The sequence below is a fragment of the Myxocyprinus asiaticus genome, chromosome 20 (genome assembly GCF_019703515.2).
Source record: "Myxocyprinus asiaticus isolate MX2 ecotype Aquarium Trade chromosome 20, UBuf_Myxa_2, whole genome shotgun sequence".
Taxonomy (NCBI): domain Eukaryota; kingdom Metazoa; phylum Chordata; class Actinopteri; order Cypriniformes; family Catostomidae; genus Myxocyprinus; species Myxocyprinus asiaticus.
This window is the reverse complement of record NC_059363.1, coordinates 38,806,826-38,829,800: the sequence shown is the minus strand read 5'-3', so window position 1 is coordinate 38,829,800 and position 22,975 is coordinate 38,806,826. Positions and strand designations below refer to the sequence as shown.

The window sequence follows — 22,975 nt, the reverse complement described above, 5'->3', positions numbered from 1 at the left end:
GATGAAACACGTTATGCTATCAGCGTAAAGCTCGATGAGCTCGCATCAGAGGCGGACCGGAACATCTCCCAGTCTGCGTGATCAAAACAGTCTTGTAGCATAGAGTCTGATTGGTCCGACCAGCAGTGGATCGTTCTGAGGGTGGCTGCTTCCTGTTTCAGTTTCTGCCTGTAAGCGGGCAGAAGCAGAAAGGAAGAGTGGTCCGATTTGCCAAATGGTGGGCGGGGGTGGGATTTGTAGCCGTCCCGGAAGGGAGAGTAGCAATGGTCCAAAACCCGGTCCCCTCATGTGTTAAAACTAATGTGTTGGTGGTATTTTGGTGCGACTTGATTTGAAACTGGCTTTATTAAAGTCCCCGGTCACAATGAATGCGGCCTCAGAGTGCGCAGTTTCCTGCTTGCTTATAATCCCATACAGTTCCTTGAGTGCCCGGTCTGTGTCGACTTGTGGTGGGATGTACACAGCAGTGATAATGACCACTGTGAATTCCCTCGGTAGCCAGAATGGTCGACACAGAAGCATGAGAAATTCATACGTTCCTCTGATCACACCAGGATTTGTTGATCATAAAATATACACCACCACCTCTGCTTTTACCTGAGAGGTCTTTCTCTCTGTCCGCTCGGTGCACGGAGAACAACGCGGGTTCAATGGCTGAATCTGGAATCTCAGCAGACATCCAAGTTTCCGTAAGGCAGATGGTGCAGCAGTCCCTCATCTCTCGTTGGAAAGAGATCCGTGCGCTCAGCTCGCAGAGCTTGTTGTCCAGAGACTGAACATTTGCCAGTAGAATACTGGGTATCGGGGGTCAATTTGCACGGCGTCTTACTCTGATGAGAACGGCAGCTCTGTTTCCCCTTTTCCTTTTGCGTTTTCGCGGCCGGGCTGCCCAGACAAAGGGTTCCGCTGGTGTGTTTGTAAACAGCGGGTCGGCATTGAGGAATTTGAAGTCCGGTTTACGGTGTGTAATTGCAGAACCAATGTCCAAAAGTGTTTGTCTGTCGTAGACAATAAGGCAGACAACACCCAAGATAAAAAACATAAGAATTGTAAACACAACAAACAAAACACTACAATGTTGTGTCGGAGCTCGCAACACAGCAGCCATACTCGGTGCCATCTTGAGCTTACGAGCCCTTACGACAGGATCAACGGATTCATTTAAAATAATGATTTGTTCATGAAATGGACATCACTACTTTTCTCATGAACTCTCATTAATGCGCCATGGAAAGCTAGGGTGGATGTCAAGATTTTTAGTGAATAAAGACCTAAAATTCAGTCTGTTCCTCACATTAAAATCTGGTATGACTTCAGAAGGAAAATAGCGGGAATTAGTATGGATCACATTTATGATACTTTCATGGAGCTTTGGGTCTTTTTTTAATGCCCCTGCACACTTATTATGAAATCGAAAAACGAACGGATATGAAGTCATTTAGAACAAAATCTAGCCAAAAAGAAAGTGTTGAGTTTGTTTTGGTGGTTCGTAACAGCTTTCCAGGGCAAACATTCAGGAAAAATTCTTACCGGCTGCTGAACACCTCCTTACTGCCATTGGTCCTTGTCATTGGTAGGTTTGACCTGGAGCTCCACCTACCTTGAGGCTGACAGCTATTTCCCGTTCAGTCAGTAAAGATGACCACAACATGACAACATACGTGTATAGATTTATTAGCGAGCTGGTGCAAATTTAACTTCATCTGTACGATCTTTCACGTAGAGACATTTTACAAGAACATGTTTACAACATGATTAGTCTACAAAAGGAATCAAATCCACTAAAGTACTCTTAAGTGCTCATTCACTTTCTTGTTTGATATGCTGTTTCACTCATGTGCTGTCTGCAGCCGAAAGCAATTTACACATCTGCCCAAAGTAAGATATGCCTATCGTCATTCTTTTGTCTGTGTTCTGCACATTAACACTCTTTAAGACACCCTGTGCAGTTGGATAAGTGACATCATTAATTACAATAACAGTGTAATCGGCGCATACTGTGGCCATGTATAGTGTGCTAATGCATTAGATCCATGAATGCAAAAGGTAAACCTTACAAATTACACACTATCTACTGCATGTATATCACTTTAAATCATCATTGAGTAGTCTATACCGCATCTTTTACTGATCTTGTGTGAATTGCACTCATAGAATGAAGCATGAAGTCATTGATAATACATTTTAATATCATATTAGTTTATATTTTACATGTAGTCTTGAGAGTCCTCCTATTTAAATATACCTCTAAACACCTCCCCCAGCAGATTTGTGGGTGTCTGAATGTTCACAAACAGTATGTCGTTGCCCATCGGTGGTCGACCGATATGGGTTTTTTAATTGCCGATGCTGATATCCAGACAGCAGGGTGGCCGATAGGCCGATACAATGCCGATATATCACACAATTTAATATAGTATATAACAAACTTAAAATTGCTAAAAAAAAATATTTTTCTTATTTAGCTCTATATTTGCTCAATTTCACACAAAACTAAAAAATATTGTATTTTAAATGGTAGATAGAAGTTTCTTCAGATTTCTGTTTAGTCATTAAATTTTAGTAATTTATTTGCACATGAAGAAATTGTTACTATATTAGGAAGAAGGGAATAACAGTACACACAGTAGTCCAGCAACCATGTGTGCATTAACACTCGCATTTACTAAAAAAAATACAGAATCAAACCAATTGTACATACAGTGCATAGTGAATAAGACATTTACTTATAGCACACATGAAGCACTTGTACCTTGGGCTGCATCCGAAAACGTAGGCAGGTTACCTTGCTGCCTAATCTGTTAATGGCTTAACTGACATCTGTTTTAAATGAATGGAACTCTTAAGGAAACTGGCCTCGGAACAGTTTGAAAAGCTTATTTTCACCCTACCTCCGTATACAGCCTCCGGAGGCAGCATTTTCCTGGTTTCAGACGCAGCCTTGAAGTTGCACTCACGCACTTGTGCGCATCCAGCTCGAGCAACAATCTCCTGACAATTTAAACCACCTGGATTGCCTACTTGGATTGACACGGACTGACCATCATGTTTTGTGAATCAGTGGAACTTTTGATTCTGATCCTGAAGTTTTTGTTTCTGACTGATGGAATACGCACTTCAGAGGAAGATGTTATATGAGAGCTTGATGGGAAGAAAACACTGGATTTTTGTGAGGTTCGTGAATTACATATGTTTAAACGAGATGTCTGCATATTTGCAAATGGTATATAAAACAAGTTTTATTGATATTTGCCTTTTATTATTATACAAGACAGTTAAAAGTTACAGGGAACTGTTGAGGAGAGAGTGGGAGAATGAAACAGGCAAGCACTTTAACATTATGCTCTGATATGCGGACCGTTTAAATGACACTGTGTTGCACACCTGTCTATTATTGTTGTAACATGATGGCACGTAACAACAAAACGAACCGTGACTGGTCGTTTACATGTCTCAGTCGCTTCACATGCAAGCAAGCGATTCTTGTCACCCTCAAGAAACAAATCGGCCAAACGGGAAAATGTATCGGCCGATGCCGATAATTAATAAAGTCAGAATTTTGGACGATTTATCGGCCTCTGCGATATATCGGTCGGCTCCGAGTAAAGAATGAAGAAGCACTTCGCCTTGAGTGTGCCAGGGTCTTTAAGCTTGAAAGCCTAATTTGAAGACCAGTACAAGTCCTCTTAATCTACAGTATATTCTTCAGAAGTGTTGTATTTACTTGTAAATGTACTTCTTGTTGTGTACTACAAGCACTCCTGTTTTCTTTTAACCCATGAGGTCTTTTCAGAGCTTTTTAATGCAAGCGAAGAACCAGAAGTCGACATAGTACCATTATTCTTTTCTCTGATGACATAAAAGTGAGTTAAAATGAGTCTGGATGTAGAAGGACTCTTATCAGATCTATAGATTTGCTGTCACCACAAAGTCATGTTCACTTGCCAGCATGTTGTACAGTGCTTATAGCAGTGTAATGCTGGCAGTGTGCCTACCTACTTGAGAGAGCTACAACAAGAGATGGTTGTACAGTAATGGTACACATTTGCACTATGAGTTCCAAGTTTCTGTCCCAAATCAGATTCACATTCAAGAAGCTGAACTGGCTTAGTTAAAAATACTAAACTTTATAAAATGTTTAGCTTATAAAATGGATAAATACCACAATAGCAATAGCATTTAATAGCATACAGTATCATTTCCACTTGAGCACAGTTCAGCACTGTTCTGTGACAAACTTTCCTTGACTGTAATTCACGACTGTAGTGACGTGCCAACTCATGTTTGGTCATTTTCCCAGTTATTCCATTCTAATTCTGATTTCACAGCACCACCATGGAAAAAGAAACCGTAACTGTGCTACCAGATCATCATGGAATGGCACTGATTCACAATGAGAACTGTTTGGACCAATGGTGGAAAAGCAGCTATAAAGGCCTATTATTAACCTTAGTTTACATGTCAAGGACTATATCTTTTATCGGAAGGATGACATAAATTTGTGTCCATAATATTTTTATGTTGAAACAATTTTATAAAAGCAATAAGGCACTCGAGAACATAGCTGATGGGGTTGCTGTCACTCTGCCTAACACTGCCATTTAGCCTCTAGTACCTTTTATTGCTTTATTGTAGAAATACATTTATACACATTTACATACAGAACATACACAGAATGGTATTTAATAAATATAATAGAAGTATGTTGGTTATTAATTAATTTACACTAAAGTTTATACACATTTTATGCCTGTTGCCAGTGTAAAGGTCATTTTCTAGTCAGTGTTTGTGTCCCACTGGGTGCCCTTTTATCGTGGCAAGACTTTTACTTGTTAAAAACATTTACGAAATAGGAGTGAGTCAGAATGGTCGACCATGAACCAACTAGATAGTTAGTGAGGTTGAATAATGTATTTATCCAGATTCTTAGTTTTGTAATGTAATTTGCTTGTGAAACTTTAATGTTTTTTTTTAGCAGTGGTTCTTTAAAGAGGATGAATTTAGAGGTGCAACTTCTGAAAAGGCTAGAATGCTGACAGTCCAACAGTTCATGCCATCCCAGATGTGTATGACTTTCTTTTTTCTGCAGAACACAAATTAAGATTTTTAGAAGAATATCTCCACTCTGTAGGTCCATATAATGCAAGTGAATGGTGGCCAGAACGTTGAAGGTGAGTAACAGATCAATATTTAAGTCCTTTTTTGCTATAAATCTCCACCGTTGACCAGCCCCGACCAGTGGGTGGTGATATGCACGAAGAATGCGAATCACCAAAAAAAAAAAAAAAAAAACTAAATAAAAAATTGAAAGTGGAGATTTATAGTTAAAAAGGACTTGAATATTGATCTGTTTCTCACCCACACCTATTGTATCATTTCTGAAGATATGGATTTAACCACTGGAGTCTTATGGATTACTTTTATGCTGAATTTATGAGCATTTTGGAGCTTCAAATTTCTGGTCACCATTCACTTGCATTGTATGGACCTACACAGCTGAGATACTCTTCAAAATATCTTTGTTATCTTTGTATCTTATTTTTGGGTGAACTATTCCTTTAACCCTCTCCTAGAAGTTTATGGCAGGTATCTCTAAACGTATTACCTTTAAGCACTGCTTGTAGCAACAACAATAAAAGCTTTGGGTAACTTTCTATGAAGCTCAAATTTATAATGCATTGTAAAGGCATTATACATACATTATACTACATTCATAATGTCTCATAATACACCTTTTAATAAGTTGTAACTTCTCATAAATAATTACACTGTGTAACAATTTTTTTTTTTCTTTTCTGGGTAGTAAGTGTTATTGCTTATGCCTCAAAAGTATAGAAAATGGCTATTATTCCCCACAAACTTTGCTTTTGTGACCAGGACAGTGATATTTTGAAATATTTGAGAAAACAGGCGAATTTGTGCCTTTTCGTTCACATAAAGTCAGAAAAAAACAACATAAGAATCCAAATTAACATGTATTTATACTAAAGTAATATTCAAAGCCGTGCTAGTCCATAATGGTAACAAGTACCCGTCTCTTCCCCTGGCTCACTCGGTGCACCTCAAAGAGGATTACAACAGCATCAAGACCTTGCTGGACGCCTTGAAGTATGATGAATACGGCTGGGAGTTCATAGGAGACTTCAAAATTGTGCTATTCCTGATGGGACTCCAAGGCGGTTTTACCAAGTTTCCCTGATATCTTTGCTTTTAGGACAGCAGGGACACCAAGGCGCACTACCACAGGCGGGACTGGCCACAGCGGACCGAGTTCTCTGTGGGGAGGAACGACGTCAAGTGGGAGCAACTGGTGGACCCCCGGAAGGTGCTGATGCCACCACTGCACATCAAATTGGGCCTTATGAAACAATTTGTCAGAGCTCTAGATAAGGGGTCGGCAGCCTTCAAGTACCTTCAAGACTTCTTCCCTAAGCTGTCTGAGGCAAAGGTCAAGCCGGTGTCTTCGTTGGACCACAGATAAAGAAGGATTTTGGATTCATATGTTGTGAATTTATGTGAATGAAAAGACACAAATTTGCCTGTTTTCTCATCGGAAATAGGTACATTTCAAAATATCACTGTCCTGGTCACAAAAGCAAAGTTTGTGGGGAATAATAGCCATTTTCTATACTTTTGAGGCATAAGCAATTAGGAAATAACACTTACTGCCCAGGAACAAAAAATGTTATATAGTGTTATAACTACAGTTATAATACATTATAAGACTTCCCCTATTCAAAGTTATACTTAAGAGTATAATGCATTATAACACAAGCAACATTCAATTTTAACGCAGCAGAATTTAATTAAGTTAATCGTATAAGTGCTATCATGCACAAGCAGCATACATGACAAGGCTTTATGACATGATCATATTATAAGTGGTCTTTGCCTACTTTAAGTAAATTTACAAAAGCAATATCTTCTTAGAAACAGCCATAACATAAACTTGTAACACAATAGATTACGGCAAACTTATAAACTCAGCAAAAAAAGAAACGTCCCTTTTTCAGGACACTGTATTTTAAAGATAATTTTGTAAAAATCCAAATAACTTTACAGATCTTTATTGTAAAGGGTTTAAACAGTGTTTTCCATGCTTGTTCAATGAACCATAAACAATTAATGAACATGCACCTGTGGAATGGTCGTTAAGACACTAACAGCTTATAGACGGTAAGCAATTAAAGTCACAGTTATAAAAACTTAGGACACTAAAGAGACCTTTCTACTGACTCTGAAAAACACCAAAAGAAAGATGCCCAGGGTCCTTGCTCATCTGCGTAAACATGCATTAGGCATGCTGCATGGAGGCATGAGGACTGCAGATGTGGCCAGGGCAATAAATTGCAACGTACTGTGAGACGCCTAAGACAGCGCTACGGGGAGACAGGAAGCACAACCAATCGTCCTCGCACTGGCAAACGTTTAACAACACCTGCACAGGATCGGTACATCCGAATATCACACCTGCGGGACAGGTACAGGATGGCAACAACAACTGCCCGAGTTACACCAGGAATGCACAATCCCTCCATCAGTGCTCAGACTGTCCGCAGTAGGCTGGGAGAGGCTCGACTGAAGGCTTGTAGGCCTATTGTAAGACAGGTCCTTACCAGACATCACCGGCAACAATGTCGCCTATGGGCACAAACCCACCTTCGATGGACCAGACAACTGGCAAAAAGTGCTCTTCACTGACGAGTCGCGGTTTTGTCTCACCACGGGTGATGGTCGGACTCGTGTTTATCGTCGAAGGAATGAGCTTATCACCGAGGCCTGTACTCTGGAGCGGGATCTATTTGGAGGTGGAGGGTCCATCATGGTCTGGGGCAGTGTGTCACAGCATCATCGGACTGAGTTTGTTGTCATTACAGGCAATCTCTACACTTTGCGTTACAGGGAAGACATCCTCCTCCCTCATGTGGTACCCTTCCTGCAGGCTCATCCTGACATGACCCTGCAGCATGACAATGCCACCAGCCATACTGCTCGTTCTGTGCATGATTTCCTGCAAGACAGGAATGTCAGTGTTCTGCCATGGCCAGCGAAGAGCCCGGATCTCAATCCCATTGAGCACGTCTGGGACCTGTTGTATCGGAGGGTGAAGGCTAGGGCCATTCCCCACAGAAATGTCTGGGAACTTGCAAGTACCTTGGAGGAAGAGTGGGGAAACATCTCACAGCAAGAACTGGCAAATCTGGTGCAGTCCATGAGGAGGAGATGCACTGCAGTACTTAATGCAGCTGGTGGCCACACCAGATACTGACTGTTACTTTTGATTTTGACCCCCCTTTTGTTCAGGGACACATTATTCCATTTCTATTAGTCACATGTCTGTTAAACTTGTTCAGTTTATGTCTTAGTTGTTGAATCTTTTTATGTTCATACAAATATTTACACATGTTAAATTTGCTGAAAATAAAAGCAGCTGAAAGTGAGAGGATGTTTCTTTTTTGCTGAGTTTATAATGGAAGTTATTTATAAAATAATTCTTCAAAACATATGCTCAAACATTAAAGTTTATTGAATAGAGTCCAGTATAGAATCTGTTTTTTATTTTTTATTTTTTTATTCTTAGGTGCGTTTACACCCAAGAAGATTGGCTACATGTGTGATCAACATACATACATCAAGTTTCTGATATATTTTAACCTTGTACAAATATTTTTCATAATATCTCAATTTACATTGAATGTGTGTTATTTTGTATTTTGTGCATGTGTAATGTGTATATAATTTCCAGCATGACTTGTAATGACTTATAACCACTTAAAAATATATCTTATGGATGTTTATAAGAAGACATTGCTTTTGTCACTTTACTTAAAGCAACCTATTATATATATTACAAATATATTACAAAACTTCTGCAGATAAAATGAAATGTTGCTTGTGTGATAATGCATTATATTCTAAGGTATACAGTTCAAGTCAGAAGTTTACATTTACCTTAACCAAATACATTTAAACTCAGTTTTTCCCAATTCCTGACATTTAATCGTAGAAAACATTCCCTGTCTTAGGTCAGTTAGGATCACTACTTTATTTTAAGAATGTGAAATATCAGAATAGTCGTAGAGAGAATTGTTTATTTCAGGTTTTATTTATTTCATCACATTCCTAGTGGGTCAGAAGTTTACATACACTTTGTTAGTATTTGGTGGCATTGCCTGTAAATTGTTTAACTCGGGTCAAATATTTTGGGTAGCCTTCCACAAGCTTCTCACAATAAGTTGCTGGAACTTTGGCCCATTCCTCCAGACAGAACTGGTGTAAATAAGTCAGGTTTGTAGGCCTCCTTGCTCACATGTGCTTTTTCAGTTCTGCCCATACATTTTCTATCGGATTGTGGTCAGGGCTTTGTGATGGCCACTCCAATACCTTGACTTTGTTGTCCTTAAGTCATTTTGCCACAGCTTTGGAGGTATGCTTGGGGTCATTGTCCATTTGGAAGACCCATTTGCGACCAAGCTTGTGTCATGCACAAAGTAGATGTCCTAAATGACTTGCCAAAACTATAGTTTGCTAATATTAAATCTGTGGAGTGGTTAAAAAATTAGTTTTAATGACTTCAGTCTAAGTGTATGTATGTAAACTTCTGACTTCAACTGTAACTATAAATAAGTAATTATTATAATGTATTTTAATTGGTTACAAATATTTGCGATGTTATAACATATTATAAAGTGTATTATGAGACATGACAAATGCATGATAATGTCTTTACAATGCATTATAAGTATGGGCTTCATAGAAAGTACTACCAAGCTTTGTAGCCGCCTTCAACAATAAATTGCAAGACAGTAGCTGATAAGTTATTTTTTTATTTGCTAAATATCTGTTGTTTATGACTTTTAAAATCCTGTTTTAATGAATCCATATATCGAAACGTGTCTGATTGGTGTCTGTTGGACATGACCCTAAACAAGGCTAACTATACAGGACTTCCTTAAAGCTGATGTGCCTAATTTTTGCAAAGGCTAATTTTCTCCTTTCCCAGCTTATTATGCAATCTATTAATTAAACCATTCGTAGGTTGATTTCCCCAAAAAGTGTCAGTCTAAACACTGCATCTTTGGTGCTTTTGTTAGTTTGACCAATAACAGACGGAGGGTGTATAAAAATTCTTTTTTGAAAAACAATTTTGGTTTATTTTTGCAATTCCATTTAGTGACGTTAGTGTTGCATTAATCAGGGGGCCCCGGGCTGTTGTGAGATCCAAGGATATGTGAGAAAGAGAGACACATTTGACTCGTTCAGTTTCTTTTTCTCTCTCTCTTCTCTGTTCTCTCACTTACTGTTTGCTCAGTGAAAGGCTAAAGAGAAGAGAAGTGGGCTGTGTGTGTGTGTACTTGAGAACAGATGGCAGCTGGTTAGCCTGGCTTGGACAAGGTAATTACCGTGCACTGTGTTACTTAACTCTTTACTGGTGCAATCTGTTGGGTTTCACTCTGATTCACTCTCTTATTCTCTGATAGACTCTAATCAGGTTTACTCTTAAAATAATATTTTCTAAATGAGCTAACAGAATGGGCCTTTGTGCATAGCTAAAGTTTTTCAGCTATTGGTGCTGTGGTCCTGGGTTGGACTTTCAATTTTACTTCTCTTAAAGGAATAGTTCAACCAAAATTGAAAATCCTCTCATCATTTACTCGCCCTAAGGCCATCCCAGATGTGTATGACTTACTTTATTCTGCTGAACACAGGTGAAGATTTTTAGAAGAATTTCTCAGCTCTGTAGGTCCATACAATGCAAGTGAATGGGTGTGAAAATTTTGAAGCTCCAAAATCCACATCAGGGCAACATAAAAGTATAGATCAATATTTAAGTCCTTTTTTACTATGACTGGACAGGGAGGAGAATTTATAGAAAAAAAGGACTTAAATATTGACCTGTTTCTCATCCACACCTATCATATCGTGTCTGAACACATAGATTTAACCACTGGAGTCATGGATTACTTTTATACCCCCTTTATGTGCCAGGAGAGTGAGTAAATCATGAGAGAATTTTCATTTTTGGTTGAACTATCCCTTTAATCTCACGCTATATTTCTTCCTTTCACACTTTCAGATCTTCTCTCAAAAGAGGCAGATCAGCAAGGGAATGCACACTGAAGTTTGAATTTTGGATTGAGTTTCATTTGACAAGTGGGCTCATTTCTTGCAATACATCACACATTCTAATCTAATGACACATTCTGTAATCTCAATCAGGGTGTAGATACGTGAATCATTTGCGGTGTTTGCTAAGACAAGCATCACTATTACTATTGCTCAAACTTGCCTTTTGGGATTTGAACAAACCCCAAGCAAATTATTTTGGACACCAACAACCTAGCAATGCCCTAGCAACCAACCAGAACACCCAAGCAATGGCCTGACAACCACCCACAACACCCTTGCATTGTGGAGGTGACTTTTGCATGGGCAAGCACTGCCCATCTTCTTAGGAAAATGTAAAAAAAAAAAAAAACATTTTTTAATCTAAATAAGTAAAGCCCTTTCAGGTTGGCTTGTTTGCAGGAAGCATTTGTTTGCTTGTCAGCAAAGTTTATCTCACCCTTTTGTATATCAGAGGGACTGTTTCTGAAGAAATTGCTCAAGTGTTAGTCATTTGTCTTATTGTGATAACAGAGGATAAGCAGTGCCTTTATGCCACTGAACTGGAATGTAAGTGCATAAAAAGCCCTGTTGAGGGTGTTTGTGTGTGCGGGAGCTGTGGGACGTGTGCATACTTATGCAGAGTTTCTGCCATGGTGATTCAGGTTTGTCTGACCTTTGCTTTGCTTTTGAAACAGATTTCCTACCATGGCAGTGAGGAAGGAGGAGAGAGTGAAGACTCGGAGGGTGAAAACCAAGAACTGGCACAGATCGACAGAGGTTTGTGTTTTGCCGTATTCTGCCACATGCATATGTACAGTATATAGAATATTTGCCACATGCATTGAGTGGAATTCACTTCCTTGTAATCCTTAAAGTGATAGGTCACCCAAAAATGAAAATTATCTTATCATTTACTCACTCTCATGCCATCCAAGATGTGTATGACTTACTTTCTTCTGCAGAATACAAATTAAGATTTTTAGAAGAATATTTCAGCTCTGTAAGTCCATATAATGCAAGTGAATGGTGGCCAGAACTTCGAAGCTCCAAAAATCAAATAAAGGAAACATAGAAGTAATCCATAAGACTCCAGTGGTTAAATCCATATCTTCAAAAGCAATATATTAGGTTTGGGTGCGAAACTGATCAAAATTTAAGTCCTTTTTTACTATAAATCTCCACTTTCATTTTCACTTTTATATCTGAAAGTCACATGTGGTGCCTGTTTAGTTTCACTTTTACATCTGAAAGTGAAAGTTAAAGTGGAGATTTAGAGTAAAAAAAAAGGACTTAAATATTGTTCTGTTTCTCACCCACACCTATTATATTGCTTCTGAAGATATGGATTTAAACACTGGAGTCATATGGATTTCTTTTATGTTTCCTTTGTGGTTTTTGGAGCTACAAATGTCTGATCACCGTTCACTTGCATTGTCCGGACCTAGAGAGCTGAGATATTCTTCTAAAAATCTTTGTTTGTGTTCTGCTGAAGAAAGAAAGTCATTCATTTCTGATATGGCATGATGGTGAGTAAATGATGAGAGAATTTTAATTTTTTGGTGAACTGTCCCTTTAAAGTTAGAAACCCCAAACCATAAACTTTATCTAAACAATGTATGGTCCATACCATATATTCATTTAATCACTTCTTGCTTGAACTTGCAGCAAATACTGGCCTAACTTTAGCTTAAAGCTATGAGATCTGATCAGATATGGTCTGGGTGGTGCGGTATAGTGGTAACCGCTCACTGCTGGGTTGAGTTATGTAAAGTGATGTTCACACTGACAACGATTTGCAACAAGTCACCAGAAGTCATTCATTTTTTTATGAGAGTTTTGAGTGACAGCAGCCGTTGGTAATGCATCAAAGAATAGCAGTGACATAGTCCAGCGACTACCTATGGGATTGAAGATAGTGATCTTGTAATCAGCCCTTACTGTACTCGAATAGAGACATACTAGCCACCAACAGTACTGCAAATTGGCGACCTCCAGCACTTTAATCACTGTCAGTGTGAACGCCTCTTAAGGAACAAGCCACAAAATATCACCATTGTACCCTTGGGCACTGATGCCGAATGCTTCTTGGGGACTGTCCCTGAATGTGTATTGTAAGTGTTTTTGGATAAAAGCATCTGCTTAGGCTACTTTCTGCTAAATTATATTCTATACAGAGCGCCGGCGGAACTGCGCCCTCACTCCTCTAGCCACCAGTCAACAGCACAATCAGGGCGTGCTTTCTCCCGCCCACCTACGCCGTTTCCGTCTTCTGCTGGACACCACCCTGGATCGTCACAGTTCTGAAGAGGAGCTGGAGCGCATTGCAGGAGCTCCAGGGGCTGAGGCGGGGAGAAAGTGGCACAGGCATGGAGACATGAGCAGTGCCTCTAGTGATGAGGAGGTGAAGGACCTGTGTGGGCCAAATGAGCCAGCTGCGGGGGCTCGCTTGAGTGCCACCTGTCCCAGCCCTGTTCCTTTCAGCTCCTCCCCGCCTCGAGCTCTCAAACCATTGCACACGACGACCCGCCTTCCTGTCCGGCCCATCATCCTCAACCACTTTGAACAGCCTTCCATGCCTTATTGGCGGCACAGGCCCGCTTACACAGGAGAACTCGGTCGGCCCAGCCTGGACCTGGAGAAGATGCAGCAGGTTAGAAACACACATTTCTGATACCTGATGAACCAAATGAATTTCTTGACTCAGTTCCTTTAAAACCCTTCCCATGTACGATCAAACTGGTGTACGATTACACTACACTGGGCTCAGATGCATACGACCGAACCGGTGCGATCTGCATTCATGCTGCTGTTTACCAGCAGAGAGGGTCTAAGGCTGTTTTAAAATGAATATATAATCTAGTTAGGTTATGATCTTATCTGTCATAATCAATCATTAAAAACATCTAAACCCCACATAATATGTTTGATTATATATAAACTGACCTCCAGTGCATCTGCTGTGAAGTGTACGGTTCATTTTTTTTTTTACTTACAGTGCACATTAAAGAACTCACGTGCAAAAGGGTCCTTCAATGGCCTTCAAATGTGCATTCTTCCCCTGTTTTCTGTGTTTTCTGCAGCGGCACTACAACAACAATCAGCAGCACGAAACATATAGTGCTACCACTGAAGTCTAATTCCCAATCTAGTGACTATTATAAGGGTTTTTTGTTTTTTTTTTTTTTTTTTTTTTTTTTTTAAAGTACAGAGTGACCATTGGAGTATTGGAGCCTTAAGTCTACACCCCAAAACATTCCTTACAAAAAATTTAGGAAAATTCGCCACTGATCAATTTCACATGCAAATGAGCTTTGCAGCAAACTTGCACCAAATTGTCTATTGTTGCTAAAGGTTTGCTGCAGGATACTACTACCGGTGAAGAGCTGCAAACTTCTGGCAAACATTTGCGGTGAATCACAAGCTCATTTGCATGTGAAAATAATGAGCGGCAAGTTTGCGGATACAGTGCTACCTCCCGAACAAATGACTCTTATCAACCGTTTTTTTAGTGAATGAAAATCTGAACCCCAAGTAGTTAATTTTATCATGTCTGACTAGAAATGACTGTACATAAGGCTTGTGAGACTTAAATAAGAGTAATTAGCCCCATTGATGGTTGTTGATATGACAATATTTAAAGATACACATTACGTGTTTTGTGGTAATTAGTGGTATTTTATAAAAATTCATGAATTAAAGTTGATGTAAGCGATCTGAAGCTTTCACGTATGACAAACATAATGAATCATTGCCTCAATGATCCACTTCAGATACAACACTATGAGAACGAGCAAAATGATTGGTAGGTGAAAAGGGTCAATGTCCACGGGACACATTTTTGTTTGCTGTTTACAAAAGTCTACAGCTGTCACAGAGACGGGTGAGATATCTCATGACACTTATTTCATTAATATCTTTAAGGGAGTAGGACCATTTTTTGCATACTTTTCCATGAAAAAAATCACTTACTGCACCTTCTCGTCTTTTCAGCAGTGTAATTAAAAAAAAAAATCCTTCTTAAATACTTATAACTATCCCCAAAAGACCCTATAATTATCTAGATGCCTTTCTGGTTCTTCAGAAAATAAATATCTTCAGAGCACTTAAGTCCAGCAGACCTTCTAAAGTGAGTGGCTGAATTTTGAAGAAAAAAATCTGACAAATACAGACAACTACACTTACTCAAACAACTCCATGTGCTCCAGGGCTTTGTGCCCACCACCTCCAGAGAGAAAGAGAGGATGACAGATGCTTGCCCCCCCTCCCTCACTCCGAACAAAAGGCTGGAGTGTTCGAGCCAAATAGAAAATCTGAGTGAATGAAAAAGCAGAGTGGGACAAGAATCTATAGAAGTTGTGTTCAGGTGTTTAAATATTCAGACCAGATTGTGCCAGGTGGGAGAGTAAAGTCTAGAGAGAGAGGAAGAGAAGGCGAGAAACAGCAAGAGTTGAGTAGAGAGAAGATGGCTGTGAGGGCCATATGACTCTTGGAGTCCATGGCAAGGGCACAGTGTGTGTGTGTGTGTGTGTGTGTATGTGTGCTCGGTCAAGTGTATAGGTAGGTGATGGAGGAAAAACAATATGGGAGACTAATCAAGTAGCTGCTAAAATCTCATTTAGCCTTAACCCTTTCAAATTCTGTTCAGTTTTTAATCAGTTGTTCCTGCAGCTTAACTGGTGAGTATCAATCATCACGATTACTGTATACTCAAAAGAGGGTCACTAAGAAATAGTCACGTCCATGCACCCTGCTACATACTCTCATTTTAATTATAAATGACAGCTGTTATTTTAATGTTGAGTCACACTTGGGCAATGGTCATTTTAGTTTTTCATTATTAATCCTTAAGAAAAATTCCATTCCTGCACATATGCACTTACTTACATCCAGTATGTAGGGGTCCAGCTATTGTTTGAGTGAAATTAATGGTTTGTCTGACAGATGTCTAAATGAACCCCAGCACGGTTGAGCTTGACAAACATTATCTCCCTGTTTGGGAACTTTGAAATGAGGCCGAGGTAATTTCAAACTCCAGTTGGGCTTTGACCATGGCTGCTTTCTAGTCACATAGACACATTTGACAGTTCCTGGGTTGTTTTTTTGACATGGGAGTTTAAAACAAAGAGGTTTCATGAAATGCACATTAATCTGTCAATCCCTATAGGTTTTATCGTAGTCATTGTAATATTCACACTGTAGTAAGCAGTAGTTGTTTTTACTGTAACTAAAGGCCTAGAGTCTGTCCAAGCATACAAAATTAGTTCTGAAGAAAGTTAAAGGAGCATTTAATCCAAAAATCCTCTTGTGGATTTATACACACATAACTTTTTTTACTTCTGTGAAACCTAAAACTGACAAGGATCTGTCAAACTGTAAAAAGGACCATACAAGTACTCCATACAACTGATGCGCTATACTGTATTTATGTCTTCTAAAAGCATACAAAAATGTTGCCGTCTGGCAAAGTTTGAAAATCACATTATATTAAAACTTGTCACATGAAGACCTATTGTGCCAGTGATGTGATGCAATTTAATGCCGATTAAACATCAGTGATACCAAATGTGATGGTAAGATTTTCAGTGAGTAATACATAATGGCCTGTTCCTCAAACAGAGCTGTCATATGTCTTCAGAAGATTTGGAATATAGTAATATAGCATATTAGATATATAAAAGTATCTTCTTCTGTGTTCCAAAAAGAAAAAGTCATCCAGATATGGAATGACATTAGAGTTATAATGACAGAATATTCATTTTTGTGTAAGCTATTCCTTTGTCATTTGCTATATATTTTTTTATTATTATTTTTTCTTCATAAATGTATTGCAATCTCCAAACTTTGAAGAGCACTGATTATTTTTAGGACAATGCAAAGCCTAGACTCTGTCCCAAGAAACCTGTTTTTCAAATTAGCTCCAAACAGAGTTAACACCTGCTCTTGAGTCAGCAGGCCTCAGTTTAGAAATGGTAGAGTTCTTGGTAAGAATAGCAAACAGAGTTTCACGCTTGTCCTGAGGGGGTGGCCCACAGGATGTTTTACTCTGTTACATAAAAGAACCATTAATTTTGATGGCCACAGTGGCAGAAAACTTTCAGGGTTCCTCTAGAAGAACACAAGGGCAAACAAGCAATAGGTGTTTATAAGGGCAAGAAACAAAAATCTTCTCAGTGTGGTGTGTGTGGTGTGGTGTGGTGTGGTGTGGACGTTGACTTTCAACATGTAAGGCTTATGAAAGGTTTATGTCATTATTAGTAACCATTATTTCTCCTTTCTGATCTTTGTTTCAGAAAATGCTCCTTAAAAAGAACTGTGGTGGGAAAACGAGAACTATCAAGATTCGGGTGAGTGTGTGTCAAAAAAATATTACAGTGTCATATAGTATAGGACTGGGCAATAATAGCAGAAGTATCTCTAGATATTTCTCAGAATTTTAACAATATTCAGTATCTAATTTATTTATTTATTTATTTTTCCCCTGAAATGGGTCAAAAGGTTGTTTTTCTTCTACCATGATTTAGACCAAACAGCAGTTGTTGCCAAGTAGATTCAAAATGTTAAATGCAAGAACTAAAATAAAGTAAAAATCTATTTAAAATGAATCAAGGCATGTTTCCCACCGATTGTTTTCCACAAAATGAACACAAATATGAATGAAAGTTAATCATATTTATTTAAATGCACAGATATAACAATACTCAGAATCAGCTTTATTGCCAAGTATGCTTACACATACAAGGAATTTGTCTTGGTGACAGGAGCTTCCAGTGCACAAACAATACAGTAATAACAATACAGAGATAATAATAAAAAAAAAAATAGAATAAAAATAAGAAGTGAATAGAAAATAAAGTATATATAAAAATACACAATAGGACAATAAATAAATATATACACACACACACACACACACACACACGTACACTACCGTTCAAAAGTTTGGGGTCACTTGCCTGAAATGTTTCTCATGATCTTAGAAACCTTTTGATCTGAAGGCGTATGCTTAAATGTTTGAAATTAGTTTTGTAGACAAAAATATAATTGTGCCAACATATTAATTTATTTAATTACAAAACTAAAATTTAATTAAAAATTATTTTTTTTTTTTAAATGAATGACTTGGACCGAATAATTAAGAAAAGCAGCCACTAAGTGCCCAGCATATAGATGGAAACTCCTTCAATACTGTTTAAAAAGCATCCCAGGGTGATACCTCAAGAAGATGAGAAAATGCCAAGAGTACATTTCTGCTAAATCTAGGCAAAGTGTGGCCACTTTGAAGATGCTAAAATATTAACATAGTTTTGATTTATTTTTTATTCTTTTTAGTCACAACATAATTCCCATATTTTCATTTCTATTATTCCATAGTTGTGATGACTTTACTATTATTCTAAAATGTAAAATTTAAAAAAATAAATAAATAAATTAAAATAAAGAATGAGTAAGTGACCCTTAACTTTTGAATGTTAGTGTATGTACAATAAACAAATACAATCTGTTATATACAGAAGCAAGGGAACGTAATGGAAGAAGAGGTATGGTGTGTTGGATAAATGTAAATAGACTAAGCTATGTATTGCACATTAATTATTGCTGAATGGGGCAATTTTATCTGTTCATGAGATGGATAGTCTGAGGAAAAAAAAACTGTTCCTGTGCCTGACGGTTCTGGTGCTCAGTCCTCTGTAGGGCCTGCTAGAAGGCAACAGTTCAGAAAGGTAGTGGGCAGGGTGAGTGGGGTCCAGATTGATTTTTCCAGCCTTTTCCAGAGTGAGGAAAGTGTACAGTTCTTGAAGGGGGGGCAGGGGGCAACCAATAATCCTCTCAGCAGTCCGAACTGTCCTTTGTAGTCTTCTGATATCCGATTTGATAAACCACACAGTTACTGAAGTGCAGAGGACAGACAACATTCAAGTCATCAGCCAGTTGTTGGTTCCCTACAGTGTTGGGGGAAGGTCTCTTGAAGTTAGTAATGTCTTTCAGGCCGCTCCACACTGATGCAGGGTCGTTAGCTGAAAACTTGTTTTTCAGCTTATCAGAATAGCTTTTTTTAGCCACTCTAATATCCTTATTCAGTGTGTTCCTGGCCTGATTGTTCAAGACTTTATCCCTACCTCTGTAAGCATCCTCTTTGGCCTGATGAAGCTGCCTGAGTTCTGCTGTAAACCACGGTTTGTCGTTGTTGTATGTTAAATAAGTCCTAGTAGGAATGCACATATCCTTACAGAAACTGATATATGATGTCACAGTATCTGTGAGCTCATCCAGATTGATGTCTGCAGCCTCAAAAACACTCCAATCAGTGCAGTCAAAGCAGGCTTGTAGTTCCAGCTCTGCTTCATTGGTCCACTCTTTACAGTCTTTACTACAGTTTTAGCTGATTTTAGTTTCTGCCTCTAGGTTGGAAGAAGATGAACCAGACAATGGTCAGAGAGTCTCAAAGCTGCTCTAGGGACAGAGCGATATGCATCCTTTATTGTTGTATAGCAATGATCCAATATATTTCTGTACTTTGTACTAAACAATATTTTTTTTGCTGGCTTGAAGACCCAGCTGAAGCCTCTGCCAATCGGCTGTTTTGCCAGTGAACTGACTGAAAGTGCTTTTCATCAAGGACTACTGGGCAAACAAATTCAGGTTTATTGTCGTTTTACAAATTTCAGAGCAGTGAACAAAATGAAATGAGGGTCCTTCAGGAAACTACATTTAAACATTTAACATAAATCCGAGTAGGCATATGACACCAACCGATATACAGCTTGTTGCGTCTTGCATTGTTTTAGCTCAAGGGCGAGTTTGGCGGCAAGATCATTATCGGAATGAACAAATGTATGATTCCCATAAAAGAGTGACATCTCCCGTGGAAAATCGATGAGCCATGTTACCCGCTGCTGGCAAACATGTCCAAAAAATAAATATTTGTGCATTTGCGCAACAAGCACCGCGTCAGAAATGAAGTGATCTGCAATTGAATCAGATTGCACTATTTTATCAGTTTCATTTTCATTTAGTTAAAATAAATACAATTCAAAGATTTAAATCAAGCTGCCTTGCATTATTGTGTAGGCTATTTAGCAATGGAAATTACACCATAGCACCACTGAGTGTCCAAGCAATGGTATTATCGGTATAATAATATTATTTTTTTATATATATACACTACCGGTCAAAAGTTTTGAAACTTTTAATATAATGGTTTAATATAATTTTTTTTCTTTACATTTTAGAATAATAGTAAAGTCATCAAAACTATGGAATAACATAAATGGAACTATGGAAATTATGTTGTGACTAAACAAAATCCCAAATAAATCAAAACTATGTTATATTTTAGCATCTTCAAAGTAGGAAAGTGGCCACACTTTGCCTAGAATTTGCAGAAATGTACTCTTGACATTTTCTCAACCAACTTCTTGAGGTATCACCCTGGGATGCTTTTTAAACAGTACTGAAGGAGTTCCCATTTGTGTTGGGCACTTATTGGCTGCTTTTCTTTATTATTTTGTCCAAGTCATCAATTTCAAAAACTTTTGTTTGTAATTACATTTTAGTTTTGTAATGAAATAAATTAATATGGTGGCACAAATATATTTTTGTCTACAAAACTTACTTCAAACATTTAAGCATATGCCTTCAGATCAAAAGATTTTTAAGATCATGAGAAACATTTCAGTGAAGTGTTTCAAAACTTTTGACCGGTTGTGTGTGTGTGTGTGTATATATATATATATATATATATATATATATATATATACATATAAATACACATACATATATATATATATATAAATACATATATATATATATATATATATATACACACATACATATATATATATATATATATATATATATATATATATATATACATATAAATACACATACATATATATATATATATAAATACATATATATATATATATATATATATATATACACACATACATATATATATATATATATATATATATATATATATATATATACACACACACACACACACACACACACACACACATTTCTCATGATCTTAAAGATCTTTTGATCTGAAGGCGTATGCTTAAATGTTTGAAATAAGTTTTGTAGACAAAAATATATTTGTGCCACCATATTAATTTCATTACAAAACTAAAATGTAATTACAAAAAAAAGTTTTTGAAATTGATGACTTGGACAAAATAATAAAGAAAAGCATCCAATAAGTGCCCAACACAGATGGGAACTCCTTCAAGTTTCACAATTTGAGTTGAATTACTGAAATAAATGAACTTTTCCATGACATTCTAATTTATTGAGATGCACCTGTGTGTGTGTGTGTATATATATATATATATATATATATATATATATATATATATATATATATATATATATATATATACATATACATATATACATATACACATATATATATATACATATATATATATATATATATATATATACATATACATATATATATATATATATATATATATATATATATATATATATATATATATATATATATATATATATATATGACGGTCAGAATGGAGTGGGGGCCCACAGGCTGTTCCATATTGTAGAGCGCATCCAGATGTGCTCAGTGGGAAACGTGATTGTGAACACGGAGACAGTGCAGTGTCATGTAGCACACATTCACATTGATGAAATAACTGCCATTTCTCTGACAAGCGTTTGCCTTTTTACAATGAGAGCCAACAGGAGTAATGTGTGTTTGAGTAGTTTTAAGCAGGATTTTATCAAAATGATCCAACAAATTTTAAAAATGTTGTTGCTGGGTCACTTGTAATAGTGACCTGAGGTACCTAGAGAGGATACACATGGTGTTTTTCCTTTCTTTTAAAAAAACATTTAAATAAATATTGAGATTTCTACGGATTAAAGTGTGTCATTCCTCATTTCCAAATGAACATATATAACGTCAGTGAGGACACCTACATTTGCTCTAAGGTAAATTAAAGCTAACAACCTAACATTAATTAATTAATTAATTAATTGATTGATTCAGGTCTTGGTAAAGGTGATAGTGTGTTATGAGATGTTATTAACAGTTCTTTTCAATAATACTGTTATGAGGTTTGTAATTGCTATCAAGTGATGCTTTTCTCTTTTAATGTGACTGTAGGTGGGTTTCCATTGCAACTATTTTTATGTGCATTTTGAAATTGCGCATAAGAAATCCTTAATGGGAAATGCTTGATATGCGAATAAACTTTCTAAATTCGCTTAAAATTTAATGTGCTAGGAGGAGGTGGATTTTCTAGAGTTTTGAATTAGTTAAAATGCGCATTAAGGTGATGGAAACGGTTTATTCGCAAAAAGATGACGTGTTTTGACTATTCGTGCATGTGTTATAAGTGTGCGATAGCTTGATGTGACCAGCCCACCGAAAGGTCCGACCTTGGCAAACAATTCTTTGAACATAGCTCTTGTCATTCGGAAGTGTTTAACCCACAGCTGGTTGATAAAGTGGGTCCCCACAATCCAGTTTTGAAAGCGGGCGCTCCCAGGTATGCGGAGACTGGCGGTGTGTGGGCATCGCAGCTATTTCAGCTCATATTATATCAGATATTAAACTTATTCTGCGGTGTCTCGTGGATGCTTTTAATAAAATGAGATGCTTGCTCCAATCTTGCAAATAAAACGGTCCCCAAAGCAGGGAGAGGTCATTCAGCTGCTCCATCACGACGAGGCGGCTCCCTCATGATAATGCGCATTACGTAGTGGGTGGAAACTTACAACAATTCGTCGGATTTTTAGAAATGCACTTAAAAAAAATTAACATTTTGATTGGAAACTCAGCATGTGATGATCATTTGCCTCAATTCTGATTCACAGTCTGCACAGTTTTCAATCA

General features: G+C 37.7%; 1 protein-coding gene across 1 annotated transcript in view; it reads left to right on the top strand.

Annotated features, from left to right (window-relative positions):
- The window catches only part of LOC127410992 (uncharacterized), a 54,377-nt gene that overhangs the window by 18,523 nt on the left and 12,879 nt on the right, over positions 1-22,975 (top strand). Inside the window, exons 3-5 of the mRNA XM_051646298.1 lie at positions 11,805-11,886; positions 13,284-13,759; positions 17,400-17,453. Coding sequence (XP_051502258.1) covers positions 11,805-11,886; positions 13,284-13,759; positions 17,400-17,453 — 612 coding nt within the window. The remainder of the gene's footprint in view (positions 1-11,804; positions 11,887-13,283; positions 13,760-17,399; positions 17,454-22,975) is intronic.